Below are 21,156 nucleotides of genomic sequence, written 5' to 3'. Positions count from 1 at the left end.
TGCATCTGTTTCTCCAAGCCAAATTCAACAACCAAAACCTTTCCCAAAACGATTACTCTTCCCTCTGCTGTTCCGCATAAGAGACTGGACTGCCATCACTAAACAGAGGCAGAGGCATCGCTGCTTTTTCAGTTCAGCTCCCGATATGAGTTTCTCCTCTGAGTTTAATTCAATGGTCTTCAGCAACCCGCTTTTAAAAGGAAGCGGCAGTTTGGTTACATCTTTACTTCACCTCATCGTTATTGACCATCTCATTACAATACATAAAGTTTTAGTGGTCGTCCCTTACTTTGAAACTGCTTAGTTTTCCAGAATATGGGCCATTTAAAAAAAATCCTGATTGAAAACAAATTAAATCATGGTCAAATCTGAGATTTCACAATGTACTGAGATATATTCAAAAAATCGTAATCAAATGAAACAGGATTGAGGACAAGGATTTACACCAATAATCTGTAAGTGTATGTGTGCTGTATACCTGGTGATACTTTTTAAGGATGTTGTGCATCTCGGCCACGTCCTCGCTGCTGATGGTCTTGATGACGTACCTCTTGTCGTAGGAGGTGTGGAAGCGAGCGCCACTGCGGCCTTGAGCCTCGCTGACCAGGGGCGCACTGCGGGTCAGAGAGTTCTACATGCAGACAAATAGAAACAAAGAAGAAAAGCACACTTCATGAGATGACTGATCACCTGTATGCTACATTTTTTTAGTTTTTATTTATTTATTTATTTATTTTACACAAAACATTTGTGTGCTTGCTTTGTATTTAAAAATTCTGTCATAATTCAGTTTTATAAAGCCATTTTTCACTTTTTCCATTCTTCCCCTTATCTTTTAGAATTAAACAGGCCGTTTTCATTACTGCGCTTTTAAAACCGATATGTAAATAAGCTCTGTTCTGATTGGCTGCCCTGTATTGTGTCTCAATCACAAAAAACAGTCCAGGCAAAAACACTCCTGAAACACCTCCGAAGTTGCGTCGTCATTCTGTAATCGGTATCATGGCTTGTTCAATGGCTTTGTTCAAAAACCGCTGTTAACATGCCAAACCAGATACATTTTGTCCTGCATACATTCCCTTTAAACATCAACAGATTCTTTGAATAACAAGACCGTAAAAGTGTAAATAAAGAAATATGAATAATGCTATACCGGTGCTAATAACAAGCTATAACACTTGTGCACTGAAATGAGGTCACATGAAAGTAAGTCTCCTATTAAACTTCAACACTTTTAAAAGAACAACACCAGATATTCCTGAAGTACTCTACTACTACAAAGCAACTCAGCTAAGACAATGGACAAAGCTTGCTGTTTGGTTGGGGTATTTTTGGTGAGGTTGCCTGTCTTATGATGTCAAATCTGCGTGCATCACATGTAGCCAAATTCACAGTTTGACACTCTTACAACTTTCAAATTCAGAGGACCCTGTGACAACTAGTGGAAAAATATATGTAAGATAAAACATTTGGTTTGAAACCTTTTTGTTTATCTCATTCATTTTTGTCATAGAGAAAACATGTTTAGACCTGGAGTTCCTAATATGGGCATGACGCCCACTACAGAATGACAGCATGACTTCATTGACCTATACCTTTAGTGTGAATTGGGGGGGCTAAATTTCTATAAGTTAAACAGTCAGATAAATACAAACGTGTTGTATTTTTCACGATGCAAAAACAACGAATTTAAAAAAAAAAGCTTAGTTTACATGTATGGACTGTATATACTAAGGAGTGAATGGGAAGATTTGAAGCAAAAATATATATCAGACTCTCAGAAAATCTGTTTTTCTATAATAATGACCCTTTAAGAAGGACAAAATGTAAAATCAGGCAAGGCATGGGTTCCTGAGGACAAGCATGGACATGTCCAGTGTAAGCTGGTAAACTGTGCAAAATGGGAAATATAAGCAGCAGTAACAGTGGTTATTGAGGTTAAAATATAACTGGTGACAGCTATGGATTGGCCCAACCAGCTGAAAGCCGTCCAAAGGACACAGAAGGCCAATAGCTGGCATCACAGCTACACAGCTTGATGTCAATGTAAAAACTAAACTGACCAATGATCCTTAAGTTCCGCACTGAACGCAGTGCAACAGTGTAAATGAGGGCTTAAGAAATTAGAGTATAAATGAGTATAAATCACAAATTACTTTTGTAATTAAAAAAAAAAACATACACAGAATTAAATAAATGTAATAGAAAACAGTGTTACCCATGCATAATGTTACTTTCAATCAGTGTTCATTGCTTGTTTTAAATAATTTCAATGGGACAGACTATTACACCATGTCACCACCAGGGGCTAAACAGGGGTCCAATTTCATTATTAATCTCCTCCACAGCTGGTGTTCAAGTACATACATTCTGAGTTCTGCTTTGTCTCCTACAACTCTCAATACTGTAACTACATCAGGGCAGGAAATCTTATTTATTTTTTTAACGGGTAAATGTTTGCCCTCACTGACTGAAATTCAGGGGAATTTTATGTACAAATGGCAACTTGTTAAAATGTAAACATGTAATATTAGTACATTTATAATATTATTGTTATTATTTTCATATCATTATTATAGTATTTTTACTTGTGCCTTTTGCCCCTGGATATATAAATTAACCAACAGTAACAGCATCTTGGATTCCATCAACATTTAGGGATTTTCTATATGCAAATTAACTTGCCTCTTATACATTCTCATGAGAACCATGAGACGTCTGACATGCATAAGTTTGTGTTTAGTCCAAAGAAAAAACATAGAAAGATGGCTGCACCTGGCTAAATAAGCCTGTATAACAAAGTGATGCAGAAAAACATCAAACTCACTTTACAATCTACACATAAACATTTGATGTAATAAAACTTTCTGCATTATTTAATTATTTTTGCACCTTAATATTCAAATTTGACAGAAATACCTGTTCCTAGAATTTAATGCATATTTTTGGCATACTAGATAAAAAAGATTTGATGGACATGGCAAATATCAAATGAAGTTGCCAGACTTCACATATAAGTGTGCTCACTTCAGGTGGATAATTTTTTATGCAATTAATTATGATTGAAACGAGCTTGCTGAATAAATACTGTAAATCCGAAAAGGTCATGGGCAAAAACTGAAAGGTGTTCAGTTTTTTTGCCCAGGAACAGGAATAAAACATGAAAGAAGGCTGGTACCACAACTGACAAATGAATCAAACCAAAATTTTATCTTAAATAAAAAAAAAATGCTGATCGCAGAAAGTAAATGAACATAAAGGTGTCTGCCAGCAAAATTTCCTAAGATGTGATGTTAGTCTTGTGACAATACATGAGGTAAAATACTGCTCAACATTAAAGATTTCTCTGTAAACTCATGCCATATTCATCAGAAGTGTTTTTACAAACATGACAAGAGTTTAACTCTCTTGTACAGAGTTGAGGGAAACTCAGCCTTATTTACATGATCTTACGATGTTTCAGTTATTCGCTTGAATATACTTAAAAAGTTAGATTATTAACATTTAACAATTATACAGGTTTAATGAAAAGCTGTTTCTGGCTCAAAGTAGGAAACTCAGAATATTTAACAGTTTAGACATTTCACCCCAGAACAGGACGTTTTAAGTTCTTGACACAAAATTACGATGGAAACCCAAAGTCACAGCCACTACACAGAAAGGCCATCTGACCACTTACGCTCACACAAAGAGGAATCTTTGAGAGTTTTGTGCTGATGCTAGAACGGTCGGCCCTTCTGACAGTGTCTGTGCCCCAGTTTCAGGGAAAAAAACTCTTTGCTGTGGAGACGTGACGTGTTTGAGAGGACCACAGCGCTGGAGGCTCGTCTCAGAGAGAGCGTGAGAGTGACAGACACAGCTGCAGAAGGCCAGCAAGCTCAGACGACTGGTATTCTGTCACACTGGCTGCCTAGCCCTAAATACTTACAAGCACTCTGACCTTACAGCAATTTGATCAAGACTCTTTAGGAAATGTTTCAGTTCAGACCTGTCCCCAGTGACAGTTAACCAAATTACCACATCAACAGTCTCCAGTGAAGGCAAAAAAACTCCACTTTAAAAAAAATCAATTGATTTCTTTCATGCAAACCACAGTATTCATAGAAGACACCAGTATTCCTACACAAACATAACTGAACCTTTAAACATACTGGATGTGTCATTCAACATTAATAGCATGTTCATTGTAACTGATGTCAATGAGATTTTTCTGCATTCTGGTTAAATGCACTCAGTGCTGCAGGCAGATACCATGCCTTAAAAAAGCCTTCTTTGTTACAGCGAACATTTTAGAACATCTTCAGACCACAGCATCAGGATTCAGACAAAAGAGCAGCTACAGAGACAACGGCAATGGATGGTGAAGGTTTATGGACAAATGAAGAATGACAATATTTTATAACCACAACTTTTACTGAACTGTGCCATTACGCTCTTTCATAATGGCAACACCTTTTTCTCTAGCAGTTTTGAGATGGCCCCTCACTGAAGCAAACGCGCAGAGTTGAGAGAGAAAGTTTAAAGGAAAGTAAAAGGGAACTGCACAGACTGAAAAAAAAAATCTGCTTTATTAAAAAATAAAGATGTAAACAAAGTAATTCAGAGTGGTTTGATGTGAGATGCTAAACTCTAGAGAGACTTACCAAGTCAAAATTATTCACAGTGGTGGTAATGGAAACCAGACGTCTGAAGAGTTTAATATGACAGTTTTAGGAAAGTTTGTGTCTAAAAAACTTTTTTAAATCCATTATTAGTGGAGAGATACATGCAAGGCATTGTGAGGCAAAATAGTCCTAAAAAACCTTATTCTTTCAGATTTATCACTATATTTACCATTAACAACATTACATTAAAAAAACTCAAAGAAGTGTAGGTTAAGTTAAGGTTAGTTTATTTGGACAGTAAATACAATGGCTAGATGTGACATTGTGACCCCTGGTTCCAAACACCACCACTGTAAAGTCAAATAAAAGAGCAAAATTCCTAAATGCAAGGGTAAGAGGCGATATTATTTTAAATAATATTTGTTGTGCGTTTAAAATTTTTGCTTAACACTGTGAAAATGTGATATATTACTAGTATTAACACGACAGCACTGCTTAAATAACTGTGGGTCAGTTCAATCGTTCTTCTCCTTTTAGCCAATGAATGCAATAATAATTAGGGTTATTTCCTCATATGTGCTCACTAACAATACAGCTATTGCCTTTTACTAGACTGGAAAAAAACAAAAAGCACCAGGAAAAATTCAAACTACATTATACAGGTCTCATAACTGATGTTACAAGCAATGCCCTCAACCTTTAAAGAACAACAGTGTGTCTTCGGAGTTGGAGTTTTGGTGAGTTTCGTAACGATATGTACACAAAGCTTAGATGCTTACATAAGACGTATTTTCCTAAACGAAGCTGTGGGTTTAGGCATATCTGTACAGCATGTGATCATTTGAGGAAGTGAATATGAAATAGTCTAAGCTGGTCAGATGTGACCGTTTAACTGTTTACCCTACAGACTGCCCGACATGAACATTTTTGGATCAATATTTATATCAATGTTAGGTAAGCAAACCATTCTGGTAATCAATTACATCAGCTGACACAAGTGATGGTCAAAAACTACTCAGACTTCAGTAGTTTTACTTAAACAGTGCTTTACTCCTCATCAGTTTTCAACTGTAAATTATAGCAGTTCAGACTGTGTAAGTGGTGACTGTCAGCTTAGCAGTCTCTATGAACACTGGCATACAGAATTAAACCAATAAATTCACAACAACAATTTTTTCTTCTCATATTGTGTCTGGTACAACATTAAACAAGCCACTAAATATCAGTGCTTTATCACAATCCAATGAACCTGAGGGACCTTATTATCAGTAACCCACCAGGCTCAACCTGGCATTTGGGTAGGAAAAAAAACAGCATACTTTGAGGCCTTTACAGCCAGAGCATGATTTCTTTGTGTGACCTATACAGATGTCAGTAAATACATTTAAACAAGCGTAACTGTGGCATTGTGATTTTTGTGTTATTTTGCGAAAATAAAACATGATTTTTATTCATCTGCTGACATGAACTCACTCAAACCAATCACTGCTGTCTCTGGAGATGTCAACAACCAAGATGATGGATCAGTTGTGTCCCAGCAACTTGAACTTTTTAACAAATAAAAAAATGATACGTTTGTCCTCTGATTCATTACATGTGGTGCTGCATCTCCAAAATTAGCTTAAATTAAGTTATAGAGATCAGAGCTATGTGAAAGAGCTACTAAAGTTTCAGCTTCTGAATGAAGCGGAGAAGTTCTCTGATCTCCTTTCACTTTTGCAGAAGGCAAAGAAGCCCACTGAGTGTCACAGTTTGCCCGTTTTGTAAGGAACAAATGATATCTTTTTGTCAGTTGTTTGTTTGTTGTTGTTTGCTGTTTGTGAAATCTGCAAAAATTCTGTCTAGTTTTGATAAAATCACATCTAAATATTTCTCATTTTTGTATTGTTTATTGACATCACGTTGTGTGTGTAACGGTCTTAACATTTTCTCCTTAGATGAGCATTCATTGTTCATCAACCAATGTACCAGAAAACAGACATAATTAATTTAATTAAACTTGAATTGAAAAAAAACAGCTGCTTTCGATACTAGGCTTTTAAGACTGCTCTGTTCTGATTGGAAACTCTTTTCTGTATTGTGAGAGTTCTCAACATTGAATGACATTATCAGTAAGCATGTCATCATCCAACTTCTCTCCTAATACCAATTCCAATATCTAAATTCAAGGTATCAGTACAATATCAGTGCGTTGTTAAGGCAGTTGTTTTTAAATAGCCTTCAGGGAACCTCAGACAGTACACATTTGTGCTTGACACCAACTCACAATCCAACCCAAAGGGGCTATATGGATCACTGGGGTTCCTGAGAACAACAAAATATCCAGCAAAGGCTAATATAACCTGGTGGAGATGGTCACCAGAATCTGTTTTAGGACTGCACACATTTTAAAATTAAATTGTTCCAGATAGTTTATAATATTCAATCCCATGGGGGGGGGGGAGCAATCCAGTGTATCAAACTAGCATATCACAATAGGCCCACCAATATATTGGTAGCGTCCTTGTTTAGACTCATATGAAAAATAAAAAAAAATCAGGTGGATCTTGCACATGACAGAAAAGAAAACTGATGTGATAGCCAGCCAGTCAAAGACAAAGTGGGGTTTTCCACCTACACTGTCTGATATTGCTGCCTGGTGGAACACCCTGAGCTGTGATTTTTTCTCATTAAGTTAAAGACAAAGAGTAAAAAAAAAATCCCGCCTAAAGCATGATTACCACCATTCTCCACCACCAAGAAGAGTGTTTTCTTTCATGTGGGAGTAAGAGATGCTGGAGGGATGCAGTGGAAAAGATATGAGGACAATTTAAGAGCCCTGTTTGTATGTGGGTGGCTGAGGCAGCGAAGGATTGCCCTGAAATTATGCCGTCATTAGGTGGAATAATGGTCTGCATTAGGACGGTGGATTGAGGGGTTAATGACTAAATTACATCTCATTAATCATGGGCTTTTCTCATGGAGGACTGAATCTACTTTATATAGTTCAGTAGCTTTAGTAAGAGCTACCAATGCACTGTAATGAAAGTCTGTGCGCTCGTGTTGTTAAAATCACGCTACCTCCAAACAGTTTGGTCAAATTGAATGTCATATCAAGTACTAACAAGAAGTCACAGTCATTCAGGCTCATGATGGGGAATTCCATCAATTTCATGAAATGTCTGCATAATTAAATGATTAAGATGCAAACAGTAATTCAGAGGGGTTTGGTGTGAAACGCTTCATTGTAGAGAAACTTGCTAAGTCAGAATTGTTCACAGTGGCACTGATTGGAACCAGAGGTCTGAAGAGTCTCTAGGCCTCTAAAAGCTCCGTCACAAAAAGTTATTAGTTTGTAAGTTTCTCTACAATTAACCATTTCACATCAAAACAATCTGAATGACGTTTATGTGTTTATGATTAAAATATGCTATTAAATTCCCCTTTAAAAAATAAATGAACTCTACTAGGCTTCACCGAGATCTAGTTAGGCTAAAACTGCAACAGGCAAGGATACGGGTGACACTTTAGCTTTGATAGCTTAGCCATAACACTTTGGCTAAATCAGGAGTACCCAAAGCCAGTCCTTAAAGGAACAGTGCGGTAAAAAATCAAATAAATCGATTAACCATACATGCTACACATTTCTTTCTTTAGTTTTGCACTGGAGCTTTGAGGCTAATGTAGCTAACAAAAAAATGTTGTTCTTTCTCTTTTTGTTTGCAACGTACCTGGAAGTCCTGGTCGTCGATGCTGAACCTCTCTCTCAAATTTCGAAAAACCAGAGGGCAATACTCTTTAAATTTAAAATGGCTTGGCATATTCTCCCTGCAAGACAAAAAACAAAGGCAACATTCAAATCAAAAGTAATTCATGTCATTAGGGATGCACAATGTGTTGTTTATCATTTATCATCACAATACTGAGCTGACAGAACGCTGTAGTTTTCACTATGTGCCGTGAGCATCCTGACCTGAACATGTCAGATGTTCTGTGGGTGTTTAATCTTGGTCGAAGCAATGCAGCCACTGTTCAACCATGTCATATCAAGTGGTCACCAGTGTGGTTTTATATTATGCAAGGCATAATCAAACTGTGGCAATATGAGCAATATAAAGTGTAATATAAAATGAAAATATATACAGCCCTCCATGAGAAAAGCCCATGATTAATATATGATACAAGCGACAAATATGTCCTCTTGATGATAATGTCTGATGACGACAATGTTTTATGCATGCAGATAAGTAAGGCTGCATACAAACATAAACACTTACTTGTTAAATAGATGGTTGTCCACCTTGATCTTAGAATAGGCCTTGAAGTCATCAGGCATCAGCATGATGGGGATTTGAACATGGCTCAGCTCATTTATCTGTGAAGACAAAAAAAACAACAGAAACTTAGGTACTGTCACAAATCCAGTCTAAAAAGTGCTGGGACAAAAATAACCCAGTTTGGGTAGCCTGCATCTACACAGCAGGTAAACACTAGACAGAAACAATATTATCAAACCCAGAACCTGGGTGTTCATTTCACCCAGCAAGTTGTGTTTACCATTTGACCTGCATTTTGGCTAATATGTACTGGAACACTGAGTTAATTATAACATGTTAAGGGTTTATTATTCTACTGTCCTATGCAGAAGTTTGAAAACCCATGGTTTAATGGCATGTTTTGTTGATTTTCTGTAAAAATAAGGGAATATATCCTATACAGGCAACACACTTAAATATGATCTAAATATATTTTTGTTTGATTTTTTTCCCCAATATGTTAAATTCAGCAAATAAACAGTAATTGTGTTACAGTAACAGTACAATCAACAAAACATAATTTGACCAGAGGTGCACAAACTTTTGCAAATGTCTGTATTCATGTTTTTTTACACTAATACCTGTGAATAAATTATCAGCAGTACTGCGGAAATGGCCCAATAAAATGACCCAACAGGCTCAAACCTACATTTAATAAAAAAAATAATCCAGCATAATCCAACAAGTTCTCCTTGTGTTTGTATTCATGTCAATCCAACAGGGTACCAGAGCTCTTCAACACATAAATAAGCTGATTGGTTACCGTGTATTGTGTCTTGTTCAGTCTGTACTGAAACACTACTTACAACGTCAGAGTGAATTGGCAGGGCTGGACAGATAGATATAAATGAACACTTTGTTTTGTGACCTCAAAAAATACTCAAAAAGGGCTGTTTTGTAGCTTAGTTCCAATAAACACATTGTATGGACTGAATGATTCATGAAACTAGCAACGTTTACATACATTAAAAAAAACAAAGAAAATTTACATTTTTTATTGCTATGGGCGCTTCAAAACATGCTGTTTTCAATGTGAGTGAACCAAAAAGGGAGAATCTTATCACAACTAGATAATATGTGATCCTAAATAGCTGGAGCATCGTTAATGCCCATACAGTTGACTTGTGGTTATCATAGCCACATTTCCGCTATCTGTCTACTCAGCCTTTGCCACAGTGTAATTTGCAAATCAAAGCCCGGAATCGTTTTCCCTTCATTCCCTCTCTCTCTCTGGATGCCCTGGAGGGACAGGCGCAATGATACAGCGTGAGTGATGAGTCCTGGCTGTCAGAAGGCGATGTCTCTGATAAAACAATGAACCGCTTTAAGACAAGAACCGAAACAATAACTGCGATAGTGACGCAGTTAAAAATCACCCACTCTCATTTAGCACCATAGTGCTCCAATGGAAACACTACCAAGGCGCTGAGCAATAAAATCTTAATGAAGGAGATTATTACGGTGCTGTGGTAATAAAATTTTTGCATGTAAAACTGCGATCAAGAAAAGCACTTTCATTGTATTGGTCGAGGGATTCAGTGACTCACTCGCAGGCTCTTAAAAAAATAATAAGAAACTGCGCTTGGCATCACTGAGCTCCAGTTAGGCTAAAACTCAGGGCACAACATTAATGGCTGCCCAGTTGCCTTGGCAACCAGTTCTAAGCAATCTGTAACCTTTTCGTGCCCTCTGGTCATCCCTGTGGCAACCACTTTTTTTGGCTGCTGTGGTTTGCAACAATAATTAAAAACAACAAAATATGATTCTAGTTCATTTTAACCCTTTAAGATTAATGCAAAAAAGTGCTGCTTAATCCAACCTTCTCCATTAATAATGTAGTGTCTCGTTGCTGTTATGATTTTATTCTGATACGTAAAGAATGTGATCTAACAAAGCTGAGAAAGAACACTGCGTCGCTGAAAACAGTAGGAGCAGCCACCCTAGAGCCTAGTTTTATTAGTACATTTTATAACTGTTTGTTTCTTTCCTTGTTTGGAAGCAGCAGTCCACTTGATGACTGACAAACCTCTCTGCCATTCATATCTGCCTCCATGTTCGTTAAGTAAAAGAAAAACCTCACAGAACAAACTCCTCAGTACAAAGCTACAGTGAGAACGGTGGTGGTAGAAAATTAGTCAGAATTATTAGCATAAGAAATAGTGGAAAGCCATTATTAAGGGAGAATTCCACCCACTTTTCAAAACTTCTGTGTAATTTAGTGCTTCAGATATCCACAGTCATTCAGATTAGTTTGATGTGAAATGGTTCACTTGCAGAGAAACTCACTCAGACATCATGCAGTGTATTCGTAACCTTCTCATGTAATAACTTTCTGTGAGTGAGCTTTTAGAGGAGTTAAACTCCTCAGATATTTGGTGCCTGTCACCACCACTGTGAACAATTCTGACTCTGTAAGTTTCTCTAGAGCAAAGCATTACTTCTTATTCCTTTAATTAATGGGGAACTTCAATACAATCGGTGGTTCCCCTCTACGAGACATATATTGTCTGACTCACGCTATCCTGATCATTTGAAGGGTGGAGCTGTCTTTATTACTGTGCCTTTAGGACTGATATATATATAGAGAGAGGGAGACACAGATAGACAGATATGTGAGTAAATGTGTGTTTTCATGACATCACAAAAACAATTCATTCAAAATGTTACAGAAAAAGAAAGAACATTTTCCATTATATAGGACTGTTAATTTCATGTTCTTCTTAATTGTACAGAACAATGTTAAGATGAGCTTTCTTGGCTTCAGTGTTAGCTTTAGCTGTCTGTTAGCCCAAGTGCTACTGATCCTTCTAGGCAGACTGAGCAGATACACAGATACAGCAACAGTAACTAAGGGAGGTGGGATTTGCTAGAATTTTGGAAACAGTTAAGTCAAAAAGTTAGAAAATGTCAGTTAAAAATAAGAACCATCCTCTTTTCTCAAACAGCACTTTTTATTTTGCTATACTATACTAGGAGGTTGTTAAGGTGTTGCTTGGCCATTACTATGTTATTCCAGGTGGTTACTAAGGTGTTGCTAGGCCACTGCTATGGTTATTCCAGGTGGTTGCTAATACGTGCCAATATGTGTAAGAGTCTATATATATAACGCCTATGAGGGTCAGTGTGAGAGGTGTCCTTACAACTGACTCTTATCAACATTACACCATTCATTTTCTATAGGAAATTATTACAACTAAAGAAGAAAAAAAATGCTAGCCTAAACAAATGTGTTTTTAATGTGGACTAAATCTGCATGCCTTATATTCTCTCACTCATTATTCCAGTGTATAAAGTTCAATTAGCCGATGATGAGTTAGGCGTGTTAAAGTAGGGAAAGCATTAGTGTACAATGTACTGATAGAGCAGTACTGGATTTATTCTTGCCAGTCATAAAATAAGCAAGTGGTGTGGCTCCTCTTGAGGCTTTGCTACTGGCTGGCATGATGCCAAGCAGCCACTAAGCTTTTGCAGGCCCTGTGAGAGCTCAACCCATTGTGGGCTAGCAATAACACCAACATATTTCTATTTTTTGAAAATCTAATTATACCTCAGTTTGTTCTTCACCACCTCCAGCATTTACCTGACACATTCAGCAGCTCTTAACCACACTGTAAGATGCAGTAGCCCTATTGATTCTTTATTTGCAGCTCTTTCTTTGCTGATTCTTTCTTGTTTATTCCGCAGGGCTGAGTCAATATACGATCATTATCACAGTTTTGGACCCTACAATTAAAGAGGACTTTGACCAATGTTTCAAAATTTCAGCATAATTAAACGGTTAAGATGCAAACAAAGTCATTGAGTGAATGTGAAATGCTCGTTCTAGACTAGACTTTAATGCCTCTAAAGATACATCACAGAAAGTTATTACATTACATGAATATGCTACCTTATGCCTGAGACATTTAAGGCACATGTAGGTTCGCTGGTAGTTTTGGATAGTAAACAAAAAGGTTATATTTCTGTTGTGCCTGGTTCCTGTCACCACCACTGCAACTACGTTTTTAAAACTACTCAGAATTACAGAACGCTTTAAATTTAAAAAAATCTATTGATTTTCCCTTTAACTAGTCATTAAAGGTCGCAAGTAATATTCCCATATTTAAGATTCCATGCACTATTCATATAGCATTAACCCCAACTAATGAAATATTTAAAAAGCCACAGAAAATGTGTTGATTGAAATCAGTGATTGTGAATCAAGTTGTAAAATCGGATATTCACAAAATAATTGTACTAAGTGCTGGATATTAGTTAACTAGTTGCTAGTAGCAAATATAGGCCACAGTAGTAAGTTATAAGCTTGGCAACTTAAATAATTCTGGGTGGACCACGCCCTGGTGTTGTCCGAATTGGCTGCCCATACCAGTGTTCTCCTTAATGAAGATTTAGAAGCAAGCTGACAGCATTTTTAAGGATGTATTTTTACAGAAATTTAGACTATTAAGATTACAATTTAGTTCCAGTGTTAGCAACATAAGCCTCATAGCTCCAGTTCTAAATGAAAGAGGCACAATTGTGGTGTTAATTGACCAAACATGTCTTGGCTGATCAATAACTTCTGGGGTAAGAGGAAAATTTGGTAAATTTGATTATTCACCAAACAGTTCCTTTAAAAGCACTAGGTGCCATAACCTTTCTTTTTGTTTTTCCCCCTAATATCCATTGTCACAGTACAGCAAAACCTGCTTGGAGGAGTGTGCTAATAGCCAAATGACCAGGGTTTGATTCAAGGGTGAACTGCATGTTGACCTATTGCTGGAGAGCTTTATCTGCTTCACTTGCTTTTGGTCAAGGAACTTCACTCAGGAAAGCTCAAGAGATGCTGTAACATGGTACCGCCCTCTACTCCACACCACCCCAACCCCTCAAACAGCTGCTCAAAAGGTCCTACCATGGACAAGGAAGGACAGAGAGTTCAAAACATATGACAGATTCTTCAAATAGCACTGCAGCATAAATAACAATGAATACAGACTAGGGGTGTGCACAGGTACTTGAGGACTCAGCTAACCTTTAGAGCTGCCGGTGTTTAAATACTGAAATCACTATTCGGGTATTCGTGACATTTCATTACGAGAAGGCAGAGAAAATATATAAACAAACAGTTCAGTAAAACATGATACGTTATACTTTGCTACTCCAAAACATGTGCCTTAATGTGAGCGTATTTCCAATGACACACTGTTAACAACATAACTGGAAAAGCAGAGACAGCATGGGCTTTATCAGTAAAGAAACGGCTAGGCTGATATTAGATCCAGCTAAAATATATTTCTCTGAAAAAAAAACATGTTGGCACATCATCCACTGAATAGGAAAAAAAAAAACTGTAACCTCACTGGCATCCAGTGTTGTACTGATCAGCTGTCATTTTAGCTCATTAGCTTATGTAAAGAGGCAGTCTCTGTTATGTTACTCATCCAACACAAAAACCTCCCTTGTCTATTTTTGAATTAAAAAAAAAAAGTTTTGAAATGTATTCCTCTGAGTGATGCTAAATTTGTGCTGAACACCAGTGCTGTCACCTAAAAAGGTCACAGCTCTAAATTAATATCATTTGACATTTTTGACACTGTTTTCCTTCTCAGTGGTTGACTGGAAATCCCAGTGTTTCCCCTACCACAAAACAGACCTAACATTTGGTCACAGTAGGCTCTAAGCACAGAAATGGAAATGTTGGGGTTGGTTTTATGAAATATGGTGTTAACTCAAACCGTTTCGTCTTTGCCAAGACAACCAGAAAGATTTCCTCAATCAACTTCCAATAGCTTTCTTTAAGCCCTAATAATCAAGACCAGGAGCCACATTACAGAAAGTCTGAAATCTTATCTTTCCTTCTTAGTCACCAGGACAAATTTAGTTATGACTGTATTTAGAACAGAAGCTATTACAGAACAACAGTTCATAATCTTATCCTAACTCCAGATAAGAAAACAGTATTACAGAAACATCCTAACTAGTCAAAATTCCCTAAATTCTGTCCTAACTAAGACAACCCCAGAGCTGTCTTAACTCCTGTTGTGACCCATCTGTTTCTATTGTTTTGTGCAGTGACAGGCAGCATAGTTCACTATAGCTAGCATAATGACGTTACATTCATCTACACTGAAAATGGTGCTTTGACTTGAGTATTTTTCTAACAGCGTCTCAAAAACCCCGGACATGGCAGACATGATCTCCACCGTCCCCTCTTGTTACCTTCATGTGTTAATGTTGATGAAAACTCGTCAGATAAAATATTAAAGTGATGGCCGTGAATAATGAGGAGAGTGAGAGGTGTGTCTGTTTATTAGCAGGAATAACATTAGCTCGGTCTGCTAAATTGTTTGGGAAATGAAACTGAAACTGGAGAGTGGCGACACTCTGAAAAACAGCACAAAGCGCTGCCACAATATTCTTAACTTTCAGGTGATCATGGCTTAGTTCGACCTTTTCACAACAGTAACAGTTGCCAGCTGTCTGGCTAACTAGCTTGATTACTTCACGTATTTACGTTTCAGCTGTGCGGGTATGGTCGGTTGCTAAGTAACAGACATAACAGTTGACTGTCAACTTCGATTGCGCAAGTTAAGATTTCTTGAGATAAGATGCTGTAAGACAAAATTCCTAAATCAAGATAAGATGTGCTTCTGCAATACAAATTTGTGAAAAATCTTATCTTGATCTGTCAGATTTTAAGATAAGACAAAAAGATAGGAAGTTTCTGTAATACGGCCTTATAGACTTGACAGTTCAAACCATATTTAGGGTTAGTTTAAGCAACAATCAACACTATTTTTATACATTTCTGCAGAATTATATGGGCATTAGTCCTTGGCCCAGTATAAAATTTAAAGCATTCAGTAACACTTGAATTGTTCTGATCTAAATTAACTGGCTATAAATGACTTCCTAATCAAATCACAATTACACTTCTTGAGAATGTAAAACTTGGTGTATTCACACGTATAGTTGATGGCGCCTGGTGAGCACCAATAACCCCATCAGTGCTATAGCATTCGTTAATACTTATACAAAAGCAGTAATCTGTAATCAAATTTCTGGACCACATGGAGTCAAACTCAAAAGTAAGGTGAAGCGATAAGTGGTATATACACATACAGTGAAGAGGACAGAGGATGTGGTTAAGACCCTGAAGCCAGTGAAGGTGACAACAAGCATCACGTCAAAGGAGAATAACCTTTCTCTGTCAGTGACAGCTCTACTGCTGAACTAGTATGAAAGAGCTCAAAAACCCCATGACAATCTCATGAGGTGAACCACTTTCACAGTCGTTAACCTGCATCCCCTAAATTAAAGTAAGGAAAGTGAGGAAGTCTTATTCTGCCATATGTGTAGCGCAGGGTCGACTATACAACAGTAAGAACCAACAACACAATATGATCAGTTGAGAAGTGCTCTACCCTTGTTGTAATTTGTGATTGTGATAACATGTTTCTTTCCACAAAAACTTCATCATCACACTAAGCACCAGTTGCTAAGTAACTAAGTAACCATTACCAAGTTCCTACTTTGCACATACAAAAACAGGAAATGGACACATTAGTTAACTAATATAAAATAATGCTTGACCTGCAGCCTGTTTGGTCAGATTCTGAACAGGGATGTGTACTCAAGTACTTGGTTAACTGTCTGAGGTGCCAGTATTTGAATACTGAAATCAGTATTAAGGTATGTGTTATGTTCTATCATGGGAAGACAGAGAAAAGTTAATTCAGTGACACGCAACGGTTTTACTCATTATACCCATTTGCTGTTATACTCTTCTACTCCAAAACTTGAGTCCCTAAAACGTGAGCACGTTGTCAAGGATACGTTGTTAAAGACGTCACTGAGATGGCAGAGATATCCTGGCTGCATCGTTGAAGTGTCACATTGGATGCTGATGAGGACTCATTGTCCTCTACATGAGGTATTTTCCCCTCAGAGGATGATATGCCAACATGTTATTTGTTAGAGAAATATATTTTCACTGTTTCTGGATCTAGCTAACATCAGATAGAGTAAGCCTAGTTAGTGATACAGCTGCACTATGCTACATCTGCCTTCTCAGTCATGTCTTTAACAATGCAACACACTCGCATAGGGCTACACAAAGTAAACAATCTTCATCAGTGAGCCAGCAGCATTAACTAGTATAAACCTGTGGATGTAAAATCTGGCACTGTTGTTCTAAGCAATTTAAATTTTCTTGCTGCCACTAATGTACATCACAACTTAACTTATCTTATGAATTACTATTTAAATATACATGCCCACCAAATTAATCCTTGTGTATTCACATTTCAGGACTTGGTGTTTCTTTTACTACTTTTATGTTCATAAAGGAGATCTGCTGAACCTGTTTTATATGATCTGCTATCATATTTCTGCTTAAAAGTAAGAAACCAAAAACATCTATATCACCAGATACAGTTGATACCAGCAGTCAGCATCAGTTCAGTATTTTCCTATCTGTGCATCCAGAGCTTACTGGCCTGCAGCTATGATCCCCTTTTTATTCAACAAGTGCAAACTCAGCACTTATCTCTGTGCACACATCTCACCAGCCAAGTTTCATACAACCACTTCCTGTTTGTTTCCATGGCAGCAAAGTCAGGTTTTCCGCTACAGAGGCTGCATGCTCATCCTTATCGGTACAGGAAGAAGCCAAGAGAGCACATCTTCAAACTTGCAGTGTGTTACGCTACACACTCTCTTGCATTTAGTTAAACAGCAAGAACAGATGAGTTTCATTATTCTTTCTGATTTTCTGATGCTTTATGGTCAAAATTATATTTTTTGCACTTTCTTGTAAGTTAGAGTTTAAAGTGATGGTGGGTGATATAAACTCAAATATATAACAATATTTTTTAACAACCGGACAATAATATTTATCGTAATTCTTTCTTATTAGATGCTATTTGGCCAAAGGTCATAAATTAGGTGTTTAAACCAAGGGTTGGCAACATAAGCTCTAACAATATTGCTACGATATTGTAATATACCAAGTAAGAATAGCAGAAATAATAATAATAATAATAATAATGTAAAAAAAAAGAAGCCTACTCCCAACTGTCAAGTAATAACAGAAGCAAAATGCATGTTTTGTTTCTTAGAACTATGTAAGCTGCTGTAATTCACTTTCATTTTTATTGGCAAATTCACATATGCATTTGAATTGGAGTATTCACAATTTGTTATTTTTTTTATCATAGAATAAAAAAGTATTGCATTTCTCATCATCAACACAACATCAAACAGCTTCACTTTATGTTCATATCATGCAACTCTAACATGGACATTAATGGGTTAATCAAAACAAGAAAAAAACAATGCATTTTCTCTAGAAATCATGTTCTGAAGGAAAATCCAAGTTCAGAATCCATATCATGGGACATCACATCGGTGTTCACTTCTGGTTTAATCTCAAGTACATCTTGCACCAAAGTCTGAATAACCACAGCAGAAGCACAAGAATGACATCATGTCTTTAACTCAAATAACCTTTTTCATTCAATAGACAAACCGTAAGCTATTCTTCACATTTCAACTGAGGCAAAACCACATAAAAGCAAGCACTGCAGAAAAGGTTATAGAAGTCTAGCTAAACAAAGTCAATGTTTGTGTAACCTAATGAACCATTACAATTCTGGGAGAAGGCCAACTGGGTTCCAAACGTGAAGGTCAAATATGAGGCTATTCATAGCCTGCCACCATACAGTCAAAAAAATCCACTTTAAGACAAAAGGTGGGAGTCTTTTACTGCTTGCAGCGAATATGGAGAAAGAATTTAGCGAATCTATGCCACTGGGCTGTAGTAGGTTATTAATTGTAACCACAAAATTCAATTTTCAATAAATGCTGCACAGCGTGAAATCAGTTTAAAGCAGCCACATGTAAGATTACACAAGTTTAGCTATTTTGCCCCAAGTCTTTACTGTTGATAATACAAGCTCAAAATATGCGCTGAGCAGACACTTAAAGAATGATGGTTTAACAAGATGGAAATTATATTACACTGTATGGCCAAAAGTATGTGGACACCTGACCATCACACCTACATGAGCTTGCTGGACATCCACATTAATATGAAGCTGGCCTTCTTCTGGGAATGATTTTTAAGATTTTGGACACTGCCTGTGGATATTTTTGTCCATGCTGCTACACGATCATTTGTGAGATAAGGCACTAATGTTGGACAAGAATGTCTGCCTCGCAATCGACATTTCAGTTCATCTCAAAGGTGTTCAGTGGAGTTGAGGTCAGGGCCCTGTGCAGGCCACTGGAGTTCCTCCACACTAAACTCGTCAAATCATGTCTTCATGGACCAGAGTTTGTGCACAGAGGCACAGTCATGCTGGAACAGGAAAGAGCCTGAAAGAGTAACCAAAGAGCCAAGCCTAAACCTTGAAAAACAGCCACAAACCACTATTTCACCAAACCTTACTATTGGCACTATGCATTCCGGTGGTCTACTGCTTTGTGGCTAAGCTTTTGTTGCTCTGAGTCACTTCTACTTCACAACAATAGCACCTACAGTAGGTTAATTAATTAATGAAGTTAACATTTCTGCCACTTAACTTGCTCCGTTCCGTCTTTACTTGATACGCAAAGAACAAGAAGCAAAAAAAGTCTAAAAGTCTTAAGGCCGTTAAACACCAAGTGCAAATTATTCATGTGATTTATTCAGATGACAATAAATTATTTAAAGCATGTGTGTAAGTGATATCTTGCACAGCAAATGCACTTTTTTAGACGGCAAAAATGCTAAACAATTTTATTCAGCCTCTGTTCGACTTTTCTGCGACATTAACTCTGACCAAAGAAGGTCAAAAGGATCAGAATCTTCAAAAGCAGCTCAAAGAGGGCACAATCTGTGGAAAAACTAAAGCTCTTCATGCTAATTTCACTTTTTCCAAAATAAAAAGTAGTCCAATGTCACCGTTTGCTCGATCTGTGAGGAGCAATGTATATTTGCACTTCAACACAAGAAGAAGAACTCAAGGTTGGTAATTTTTCATTTTGTCAGTTTCCAGAGCCAATTATGAGTTTCTCAAAACCTAACATTTCTGTATCCAGCTTCGTTAACTAGCCAGCTAATGCTAACGGCTGTTTAAACCGCTGCTTGTGCTAGCACTTATTCCACTTTGTTAGCCTGCTGCTACACAGCTAGATTCATTTTCTCCTCTCTTGATGCCCCCTAATTTTACACAGAGGTCAGATTCATTTGGGATCCAAAGGATGAAAGCGTGATGAAAAGAAGCGGAGAAAGAGATGTGCTCCTCATTGAACTTCTTGTGCTTCTAAGACAGAATGAGTGAGGCATCAAGTAGGCTACAACTGTAACGGCTAATTAAACATTCATTTCCAAAGCCTTACCATACACATCACAGAAAAAAATTCAAACACAGAAAAGGCACAGAAAAAAAAGGCAGGCAATGACAGCTGGAAACACTGTACCAAGATAATAAAAATGTTGCAAATGATGACTGTACAGCGAGAACAATATAGTGTATCAAAAACAAATACTTAAATTTTTTTTTGTTGTAAAAAATGTAAGTAGTCACATCCAAGTTTCACTGTGTAAAGCCATCTTCAGCTTTCATTCAGTTTGTCACAAACTACCAATTTAAACAAGAAAACCATGAATAGAAACAGTTACACATCAGTCACGCTTTATCATTACGCTGATTAAACAGAACAATAAACATAAAATGTTAAAATGTTCTGCTGGTGCATTGTGCCTGCTCCATCTTATCAACACCTTGAAACTGTTTACGTATTGTGATTTTTTTTTTCCATGCTGCTCATCTCTACTTTTTGCCATCCTAAATATGAGTATGAGTGTGGAACAAGTTACCATGAACAAGGTCACTTTACTGCCACTGGAGTGGAAAAACTCAAACTGTATTTTTAGAAAACTCATATAAACACTTAAGACCTTTGGATATTTGTGTACAGATTGAGAGTCTGACCCTGTTTACCCACATGGTGTGCATATGGTTTTTTCTGGGATATAAAACCAACAAAATTATTTGAAACACTCGTTTTTATGCATTCATGTAAAACTTAGCAGATGAAAACATGCACTGCATATCTTTTAGAACTATTCTTTTAGATATACCTACTTGGAAGTTAAAGGGCTCATATCCAGCATTTGTCTTGCAAATGTTTCCCTCCTTGAGGATTTTCCAACCTCACTTTATCCTTGGGAATTAAACAGGCCGTTCTTGCTACTGTGCCTTTAAGACTGATACATGTAAATGAGCTCT

General features: G+C 37.2%; 1 protein-coding gene across 1 annotated transcript in view; it reads right to left on the bottom strand.

The window, feature by feature from the left end:
- Positions 1-21,156, bottom strand: part of pip4k2aa (phosphatidylinositol-5-phosphate 4-kinase, type II, alpha a) — a 48,823-nt gene that overhangs the window by 14,944 nt on the left and 12,723 nt on the right. The window contains exons 2-4 of the mRNA XM_036558538.1: positions 8,861-8,958; positions 8,315-8,411; positions 479-631 (exon numbers count right to left, since the gene is read on the bottom strand). Of these exons, the coding sequence (XP_036414431.1) occupies positions 479-631; positions 8,315-8,411; positions 8,861-8,958 (348 nt within the window). The remainder of the gene's footprint in view (positions 1-478; positions 632-8,314; positions 8,412-8,860; positions 8,959-21,156) is intronic.

The sequence above is a fragment of the Colossoma macropomum genome, unplaced genomic scaffold, assembly GCF_904425465.1.
Source record: "Colossoma macropomum unplaced genomic scaffold, Colossoma_macropomum, whole genome shotgun sequence".
NCBI lineage: Eukaryota > Metazoa > Chordata > Actinopteri > Characiformes > Serrasalmidae > Colossoma > Colossoma macropomum.
The sequence above is the reverse complement of the archived record's forward strand: the minus strand, read 5'-3'. Positions and strand labels throughout refer to the sequence as shown.